A 10,345-nucleotide genomic window follows, 5' to 3' on the forward strand; every position below is an offset into this window, starting at 1 on the left:
CAGAATTAGGACAATCTCTTGGAGATTATTTCCCTTCATGTGAATGAATTCTGGTTAATTTCATTTCTGTCTGAACTCCCTAACATATTTCCCATTAAAAGTTATAGTTCTGTGTCTGCAAAGAGTTTGGCCATAGTTGTGGTCTTTTGCAGTATGAATTTGTCCAAGGAATATTAAATCTTACATTTCAAAGCCCAAACTAAGAACTGCCACAAAGAGGATCAAATCCAACCCAGCATGTGGACTGATGTGCCACTGGCCTGCTCTGAGGTCCCAGCAGTGATGGGATGTGGCACAGGGTACCTGCACACCTCAGTCCCAATCTGATCTGGGACTCAGATCTTTTGATTTTTTTCCTCTTCAGAGTCTCTGAAATTCTCTCTAAGAGCTTTGAGTAGAGCTTCTTAGCTTTAATTTTTTATAAACAGAACTGGGAGAGTAAACCATGAATTTAACATCATTTCTGCTGCTAGCACATAAGTGTGTGGTGTGCAGCTTCCTTGTGTGGGGCCATGGGACAAGATGAGAAAAGTGCTCTGATGAAGTGGGATTTTTTGCTTTCCATGAATATTTATATAAAAAGCCTCAGTGCCTTGGTAATTCCTGGAATGTAAAGGAGAAAATAGGTTTTTTTTAACAATACCTTTATAGATCTTTTTATACATCTTTTAGTCTCCTTTTGAATTCCTAGAAAATATTATGGTCTTTCATATTTAAATATACAAAATGAAAGTATATCCTACTTAATTTTCCTGTGGGATTCAACATGCAATACTATAAGCAATGGAAATTGTAGTGGTTATTATGTTCTACCTAGAATAATTCTGCTTAAATTCTATGGGGATGCTAAAACACTGAATGGGAAGGTAAAAACAATGTTTTGATCTGAAGCCAGGTGCAGAGAATGAATGCAATGAATTTTTTATAAATGAAATTAATGAAATTAATGAAATATTTTTTTTAAAGACTGAGCTATTACAACACAGCTGGGTTTCCAAACTGAAAAAGAGTTTTATACAGTGGCTGGAAAGGGATGGTGGGAAAAAAAGTAGATGGGGAAAAAACTGAATATTTGAAATCAGCGACATTTTCTGCTTTTACACAGCAGAAAACAGCCCAAAAGGATGAGTTGTTCTTGTGAATATTGTCACTCACCCTGTCTCTCTTACACTGGCATTTGATAACTTTCTGCTGACTGTTGCCATTTCAGAGTTTCATCATAACCTGACATTGTAAGAACTATCAAGCAAAAGCAACTGAGTTCCCACATTTGCTGGAAAACTGTAAAAATACCAATACCCCAGATGTGTGGGGGAAACTGGGGCCTTTTCCATGGTCCTATTTAATTTGAAGCCAGCTGGGATAAATGCCTGTTCTTAGCAGGCAACTTTACCAAGGTGTTAGCAAGGCTGCAGCTATTCCAAATTAAGCACCACAAATAAGGACTAATGTTGCAGACCATATTTGCACACAGAACCTTTAATTTCTTGCTTTTATTCCTTTTAAATGTATTATAGTTTTATGTTTTGCTTTTTGACTCATTTGGGCTTCAGAATTCCTATGGCAAAATTGCTTCCTATAATGATTTCATTGTTCACACACCAAAGAAAGGCAAAAAAAGTCCATGTCTCAGATAGTCAAAAGATCAGGCAAATATTTCACACAATCTACAACAAAATATTATGAGGTAATTTTATTTTTTTTCCCATTTTTAGGTAAAAATATGACAGTATACAAGATAATTTTATTAAAGGTAAAAATACAGTATTTTGCTTTGTTCTCTAAACAGATCTACGTACAGTACACATTTTAGTGTGTTTTTTTTTTTTTTTTTTTACAAATATAACTATTATTCTATTAGGCTATCTGTGTTCTCATCTGGCACTTAAGAACTGATCACAGGTCACCTTCTGGTTCTGCATGTTTTCCTCAGCTGATGCCTAAATGTAATGTTCATCTTAGAGATGTCTCTTGTAAACAAACAGTACAGTCCGGTGGCTCCCAAGCTGTAAGGTGTGCTTTAAGTAGTTGAAATCATGTAGTTCATGGTGAAAACCCAAGCAATTTGTTTGCACAGTCTGTTGCACAGACTCATCACTTTCCAGTCTTCAAAGTATAATCCAGGTCCTTGTATTCCTGCAGCCTTTAAAACAGTTTTAATCCCTTCCTCGTCCTCTGTAAAACCAAACACACAAACCAATAATTTCTACAGTCTTTCCTTTTCTTTTTTTTTTTTTTTTTCTTTCTTTTCTTCAGAACATTCTCAGGGGAATTGAAGCCTTTTCATATTGATTTCAGGGTGTGAAATGTCTGGGTTACATTCTTCATGATTTATCTCACCCTATGGCTTGCTGTCTGACCTCTGGAATCTGAGGGCTGAGTTTAGTTGCATCACTGCCCCTGGATGAATGTTGTTCTTTGAACTGAACACTTTAGCACAATATATGTTATTTCTGGGTATTCCTGGGAAGTGAGACTCAGACCATGATGAGTATTTCAGTACAATGCTGTGAAAGTCACCTAAGGATAAGAGATGCTAGGTGTGTACAAAGAGACCATACCCATTAGGGGACTAGCTAATATAGCTGGAAAAGGCAGAGAGGAGTTTTTGGCTGGGAATCTCTTCATCAGGTTCTACCAGAGGGTGAAAGGATGTTTTACCCATCAGTATATTTTTTCCAATACTGTCATCCAGTGTAGATGATCTCTACCTGCCACACTCCGACTTGGTCATTTCAGATTTCTCCTTTGCTTATTAGCTCATTAACCACAGTGCTGCTCAAAGTTACTTTCACGGATGCCTGTGTAAACATGAAAAGGAGAATACACACCCAAGGGTAGGAATTTTTTAAATCTTTCAAGGAATATGCTTGGCACATTTTTTTCTTCAGACTTCGCTGAGCTCTGGTCAGCACAGTCTCCGTTGGTACAAACGAGCACAGTTGCGTTTTCTTCACTAGAGTCAGACAGGTGAAGATCTGGCTTTTTTGCCTTTAACCAGGGGTGCCGTCCCTCTGGTGCATCTATTTTGGATGGCAAAGGGCACATATTTTTACCAGTAAGTCACTTTTGTAGCATAAAAGATTTAACTGGTAACTCACCAAGAACAGGAGTAATGCAAAGTGCTCCTACCAGTACTTGCCAGGTAGCAAAAGTTGAGGGTCTGGTAGCCATCTTTTGCATGGTTTTTGCCCTCCTAAAATGCTGGTTGAGACTGAATAATGCTTAGAAAAACAGTTGCCTTATTCTGTGTTCACCATCAAATGTCCTTATTTAAGTTCTTCCCAAATTTATCACTCAGCTGCTGTATTAGTCTTGCCAGCTCACCAGTAGCTTGTGACTTTTCCTCTAAGAGTTCATAGCGGAGACTAGAAATATCTTGCTTAATCTCTTTAAGTTCTCCTAAAAGGAGGGAAACATTCTTGTTAGCAATATTGAACTGAATAATCTCTATGGTTTTAAGACGTGAGAAAATATTAATTCCAGTGCCCTTGGTCACGAATGTGTGTGGATCTCAACATGATGTCCCTGCCTTTATGCACTTAATATTTGACTTATAAGAAATAACCCACTCTTGCAGCAGTGGTACTGACAGCTATAGCAATTGTGTGTGGAAACTTCATAATTTTTCTCAAGTCTCTTCTCTCTCCCCACATTGATCTCCCCCTGCACAGGGCATTTGCAGGAAAGCAGTTTAGAGGTTTTAAAAGAAGGTTCTTTCCTATCTGCATGTGAATCCCTCATGATGCTATTGCCATACAAATCCTTAGCCTGTTCAAAAAGTCTTTGGGACAGGCATGGGCAGAATGGTCAGAAATTGCTTTAATTAGAGCCCAGGGGAAGGTTGGGTGTTGGCAATATCATGGATTTTGTAAAGTAAGGGGAGGCAGAACTATAGGGCAGAGCAGGACTAATTAAAGATGACTCCATGACACAGGGGTTCTGCTAAGGAAAATGAAGGACTGAGAATTTCAAGAGCATTAAGGTGGCTCAAAGTCATCACCTAGAGAGGTGATGCTCTCCCTATTACTGGTCATATTAACAGTGATAACATTGCATGCTCTAATAAAAAAATCCACTTGCCTTCATTGACCTCATCATTTTCTCGGTCGACCTGAGCCTTCAGGACATAGCGCTTAATCAGACGCTTCATTATTTTCTGAAAAGAGAACAGGAACACTTAACATGAGCTGCCCCAAATTGCCTTAATTTTAGACTCATTATGAGCAATCCAAACACCTGATTTCACTACGGATAAAACCTGGCCTCGGAGGACACAAAGAGAATTTCTTATTTATTTCCCATTTATATTACACTCCTTTTAGATTTATTTATTACTTTATGTTATGAACTTGGAACTGCAAGAGTTGATTGACAGCCATTCCATAATGAACCCCCATTTGAGGCACTTTGGGGTAATTTGTGGATTTGTTGGATGCACATGAATGCAGAATATGTCCCACAGACAGAAAGAAAACAGAAATGACCCAATAACAAGCTAAGAAATGGGATCCAGAGCCTTTCTTTGTTATGTTGCTGTTTAACATATTAATAAAAAAAATATCTTCCACTGGTGTCTTACTGTTTAACGTATTAATAAAAAATACTTTAGAGGAAAAGGTGGCTAATTATTGAATGTTAGCAAACTCACTGATAGTCAAATAGTTCATCATCATCACTGATGAACTGATGATCACTGATGATGATGAACTAAATTTCTGACCCAAAGTTAGCAGAAAGACTCTGCCTTGTAATTGGGATTTTAGGAGAGCATATAAATTCAACAAAAGACAGAGAAAAGAGAGTTTGAATTGGAGTGAAGAGCTTGGCTTATCTGAGAGAAGTTTCTTAGGGAAATGGAAGACTTTAAGGGACATGCATAGGAAAAAACATAGAGCCATGCAGACTTTAAAAATGTGAGATGATTGTTAGTAAGGAACAGTGTATATGGAAGGAGTAGAAGATGGTTATGGATACGAGCTTGCAATGTGATATTGTTCCAAAAATGCAGAAGTTACATCTAGCTAGAAGGAAAATAACTTTGCAGACTTGGGCTACATGCTGGTTTCCAGCTGACGGTCTGAGTCATGGCCAGTTGGAAGATACCCATCAATGGGAAAAAAATCTCAGCTATGATAAAGATAAAAAAAGATTGCTCCACCAGAGCCAATTATCTAGGTGCATCCTCTGCAAACACAGGAGAGCTCAATGAGCATCTAGGAACAAGTAAAGAAATGTCTTTAACTGACCAGATGGCCACTGCTAAGGGAAAAACCTCTCCCAGCATGATCTAACATGTCTCTACTTTGTGTCACTGAAAAATGCTGCCAAGAGTGTTAAATATGAATTAAGACATTTGTGCACCTGCTCTTTTGTGTTAGTAGCCAAATATGTGTTCTAGCTGTGTGAAAGGCATGTGAACATCAAAGAGAGATTCAGTAATTTGTATAGATCATGCAGTCATGGAATATGGGATGTCTAAGACTGTCCTGTTATCAAAGAGGCATCTGGCTAACCAGGAGTCATTAAAGCAACAGAGATGAGGCACAGAGCACGTACGGTGTGTTGAAGATGGCCAAGGTAGTAGAATCCAGAGGCAGGTAGGGTTGTCACCTGAGAAAACATAAATGAAGTAATGTTTGGGGGAAGTAGGGAAACCCTGGATCCAAAAAGATACTATTTTTTTTTTTTTTTCAGAAAAGACAACAGAGGAAATTTAGACTAAAATAAGGAACCAGCACACAGCAAATGCTCTTATTAACTGTAAAAAATATGATAGTGTAGCATCTATCTACTCCAGTTCCCTGACAGCTTGCATTTTTTAATGGACACTACTCAAATGCTGTCCCATATCAACCACTATATATGATAGAACTCACAAGCTTAAGGTGGCTTAGTCTGTCAAATAAATGTGGCCAGGTATGTCAAAAGAAACTTTGTATAAAAAATGTGACCACTTTTTAAGGAGAGTCTACTTATCTGCTTACTAGATACTTCTGCCAATAGCTTTAGAAAGTAATTAATTTTTGCCTCAGTATTGCACTGAGGTTCCTAAGCCTTGCCTCTCCCCTTCTCCCCAGCTACAATGAGTAAAATACTCCCTTGGTAAAATAATCCTGATTCCTGCAGGGAAATGCTGAATGAAACTTACAGACAGCATCTTGGTAATGAATGCTAAATTTGAAACAATTAAAATACATCTGATTTCTATGAAGTACTGTTCCCCCATTCCCTGAAAGTTAATTGAAATTCTTCAGGTCTTAGAGAGCTTTTATGTTATTCAGCACTCAGCTACTGAGTGTTGGTTTTAAAACAGTCTTAAGAGAACAGGTCAGGCATTTGTAAATAATAACTCTGCACTGAAGTCAATTTATTTTGTTTTTTAAAATGTATTTATTGGCACCATCTTCAAGCTCTGCATTTGCCATCAGCTGTCTGGACACATTCTGTACCTTCTAGGACAGAAAGAAATGAGAAGAAAAGGACACATTTGTGGCCAAGATACTCAAATTAGAAAGATTTAAGACACAATTTCTGGTTCAACCAAAGGATTTTTTGGGTCTTGTAAATCCTGATGGACCTTAGTTCCTTGTCTAGTAAGTGGAAGCCAAGATTTGTTCCCACTTCACTATTTATGGTGGGAAAAACTTGTGAGCTCAGCACAGCACTTCAGCAACGCTCCATCTCAAAGTCTCAGCTCAAGAGGGTTTGATAAAGATAACATTTTCCCTGGACTGGTTTATTCCCAGATTATGACAGCTGTGTGTTGGCTTATTCTTCCTGCTTTTCAGATTATTGCACTTTTAGATTTTGGACACTTTTGTTGTCCCTCAAGAGCACTGTCTGTGTGTAGTCCAAGCACACAGACTGCAGATACATCACTCAATAAATACCACTAAGGAAAACAGTTCATGAAAGAAGCCACTGATTGAAAGGTTTTCCCAGCCGTAGAAGGAAGCTTCCTGGCCAGATTATCAAACTGTTCTTCATTATATTTAGATAATCAATACTATTACACTCTCCTTATAATATCTGGCAATTTCTTCCTGCCACAACTGAAACTTTCGAAGATCATTTGAAGACAAGAGTAGTGGGAATATTATTAAAGGAAAATAACAGGTAGTTATCTTTTTCTATCTACTTTTCACAGCTGACTTTGACTTTTTTAACCTTGGAACTAGGTGTGTAATTTACCATAAACATTAGGTGGTCTCAGTTAGAAATAATAGCTACAGGAAGAGAACAAGTCCAGCAGAGGCTGATACATCTCTCTGTTACCAGTGGATCTGAATGGATGGGGAAATGTCAGAAAGTCTGAAATGCCATTTTGAGTGGGACACAATCATCTCTTCCCTTTGTTTTTGATGGTACCAAGCCAACTAATTCCAGATGGCAGAATGAAAGTATCCCATCTCTGACTTCAATTTTTAGATACTCCTCCTATCCTGGCACAAAAACCAGACTAATTTTTAAAAACAGAAATTTATTACTGGTCTGCTGCAGAGCCCAGGAGCCCAGGATTCTGGATGTTGTACCAACACAAGCCAAACCACTTCTAGAGCTGCTGTTGCACATTTTAGCCAACTTAGTAATTTCCTCAACTCTGTTAGATGTCAGCTCCTTCATCCATATCACTTGCCATCATATTCTTTTCCATCATAAGTTAAAAATTAACGAAAAATCCTGTGGGAATTAAAGCCCTCTACACATTTGCACAAGAAAGGATGCATCTGCTGGCAGAAACACTCTGGCTGAGACAGCCAGCCTGGGATGCCCAGTGCCTCAGGGATTTCTGAACTGTACCACATTGCAGGTTAAGCTCAGAAGGAGAAGTCACTGCCAGGGAAAAAAAAAAAACCATGCAAATGGAGAAGCAAAGGCTGAGGAGATGACGTAGTGTTGTGACAAATGAAATGCTGTCGATGTAAAACTGGAGGGTTAAAGCTTGAAGATTTTGGTATTAAATTCAATACCCTTGAGTGGAATTAATTAGAGTGAGAGCCCAACGTGGCACATCACAGGATGGTAGAGACTGGAAGAAAGGAAACGTGACCCTTGCAGGGCAGAGCTGTCCCCTGACAGATGTCTCCCTTGCTCCTGCTTTCATGCTGGGATTACCTGGTATCTCGTGGGCTTGTTATAAGCGTTCTTCCCCGAAAAGATTTCTGTATTTCGAGTGTTAGAGTGAAAACGAACTTTCTGAAATTATAAAACATTGTGATACAGTTAAATCAATGATAGTTTCTTGTAACCAGACAGTCCCAAACTAAACAGTAGGAAATGGTTCAGCGTAGGAGCAAAATAAAAGCCAGGATATTCTGGCCTCAAAAGTAAACTTTTGAAAGACACAAAAAGATTAAAACTAACAAATTTCTGGGAAAAAGAAAAGAAATCTAAATTATCTATACAAAAACATTGTATTCTCACACAAGAACTAGAAAAGAAGGTGCTAAGGGGCACAAAAATACATTATAAGCTAGGAACACTTCACCCCAGTGATGTTCTGCATGCTGCTGTAGATGATTTCCATGGGTAAAATAATTTTCTCTAATTTCTCTGGCATTTTCCCAAGGGGGAACAAAGCTAATTCTGTTAGCAAGGGTCTGAATGCTACACATACTCCTGCATCTTACTTTCTCTTGCCAAGAGCCACTAGGACTGAGGGAAGCACATGGTGTCTAGCCAGGATTTTTAAAGCAAATGTCTGTTTCAGATGACCAAAGGGGCTGTGGTTGAGGCAGGATCTACCCATTAGTGCCCACATATCACTAGACAGATACAGACAGGGAGGTTAATTATAGCTTTAGGTATTTGGGAAGTGTTATTAAGTCCCTCTTGGAAACTTGTCCCCAAACCTGGAATGTCAGTAAATGTAATGACAACTAAATAGATTTGGAACTCATTTAAAGGCAGGTGGATGTTTTGAAAAGGCATAAAAACCTGCTGGGTAGAGAGTCAGACAAGTTGGGAGCCTGTTAGTGCCTCTGCTTCTGCTCTTTGTCTCTGACCTTGTTTATTTGCCTTGGGAAGCTCCCTTATAAAAGTGGTTGCTTTGATAAAAGCTGCTTTTTCCCTGGTGTCCTGAGAGGACCTAGTTCTAGGAGGCCACAGGGACCCTCTAGCTGCAATACAATACAAATAGCACACAAAGATGAGGCTGAATAAGACTGTGCTGTCCTTCATCTATCTGTGGACCATCCAACCCATCTCCTGAAGGCCTCTGGCATAGATTCTTTCTACAAAGCAGCTGAAAATAAAAGATACAACTTACCCGTTGTTTGGAATTCAGCATCCCCATCTCAAGATCATTTTCACAGTTTTTGGCCTTCGATTTGCAGAGTTTTATGAGGCACATTTTTATTCTCAGTATGAGATAATAAAATGATTTAGGGCTTGGCACTAGATTAAAAGGAGCAGGTAAAGTCCTTCCTTCATCAAAGTAGGATAGCCAGAGCTTGGCACGTGCAAACTTCCACTCCACATCTGCATCCTCCTTGGGAAGGGAAGAGAAAAAAACAAGCAAATAAACAAACCCCAAAACAAACCAAAATGCATAATCAGTAAATAGAAAGGAATTTAGCTAAGACAGGGACAACTATAATGTTAGGGTTTAACTAGAATCAGATTCTGTTTGCCAAACTAAGACCCTTGCACACAGTAAAGAACAGGGAAAAAACATGGGTGAAATACCACTTTTCATAAGCAAACAATGCAGGTGAGGATAAGTTCTCATAACCAGCACAGGGAGTAAAAATATCACTAACCACTTTCATCAAATACATATAAAGGAAATTTGGTTTACTCACAGACAGTGATTAAACACAATGAAGCTGAAGTTGTTCTATAAATGAGTCATTGCTAATTATGAATTTGATCATAATCTGAGGAAAGACACAGACTTAACTCTTCCCCAGTACAAGATCTGTGTTTTAACAGCAGCTCTTGCTAATAGAATATTCAGCTAACCTTGCAAATAGAATAAGCTGCAGCTTCCTTGTTTTTTTAACATTATCATTATCAGCGATAATTAAGTGCATTGAATTTGTAACCTAATTTGTTATCTTACCTCAATTTCCTGATAGGAGCTGTTGATCATGGCTATTAGCATATTAAGCAGCACCACCACCATGGTCACGTTATATACTCCATAGAGTACATATCCAATATTCTCAATGAATTTATGATCATACTTCAGCACCACAGATATCACTTCAGATAAGCCAAATATTGACCAAAATAAAGTTTTAAAACTTTCTTCTACCCTAAAAATAAAGCAAGGAATCACTTTATTGAGTTGATACCAAGTTAACCAGACAAAATACTATTAATAATAAGAGTGGGGAGA

General features: G+C 38.3%; 1 protein-coding gene across 2 annotated transcripts in view; it reads right to left on the bottom strand.

Annotated features, from left to right (window-relative positions):
- Nucleotides 1-1,461: 1,461 nt before the first annotated feature.
- The window catches only part of TRPC7 (transient receptor potential cation channel subfamily C member 7), a 47,016-nt gene continuing 38,132 nt past the window's right edge, over nucleotides 1,462-10,345 (bottom strand). Inside the window, exons 7-12 of one of the 2 annotated variants that reach the window (XM_071758778.1) lie at nucleotides 10,067-10,262; nucleotides 9,272-9,493; nucleotides 8,119-8,199; nucleotides 5,560-5,613; nucleotides 4,084-4,159; nucleotides 1,462-3,402 (exon numbers count right to left, since the gene is read on the bottom strand). In XM_071758778.1, the coding sequence (XP_071614879.1) occupies nucleotides 3,260-3,402; nucleotides 4,084-4,159; nucleotides 5,560-5,613; nucleotides 8,119-8,199; nucleotides 9,272-9,493; nucleotides 10,067-10,262 (772 nt within the window). In that variant the 3' untranslated portion in view covers nucleotides 1,462-3,259. The remainder of the gene's footprint in view (nucleotides 3,403-4,083; nucleotides 4,160-5,559; nucleotides 5,614-8,118; nucleotides 8,200-9,271; nucleotides 9,494-10,066; nucleotides 10,263-10,345) is intronic. The other variant, XM_071758779.1, reaches the window with a different exon arrangement.

Source organism: Heliangelus exortis, chromosome 15, assembly GCF_036169615.1.
Source record: "Heliangelus exortis chromosome 15, bHelExo1.hap1, whole genome shotgun sequence".
NCBI lineage: Eukaryota > Metazoa > Chordata > Aves > Apodiformes > Trochilidae > Heliangelus > Heliangelus exortis.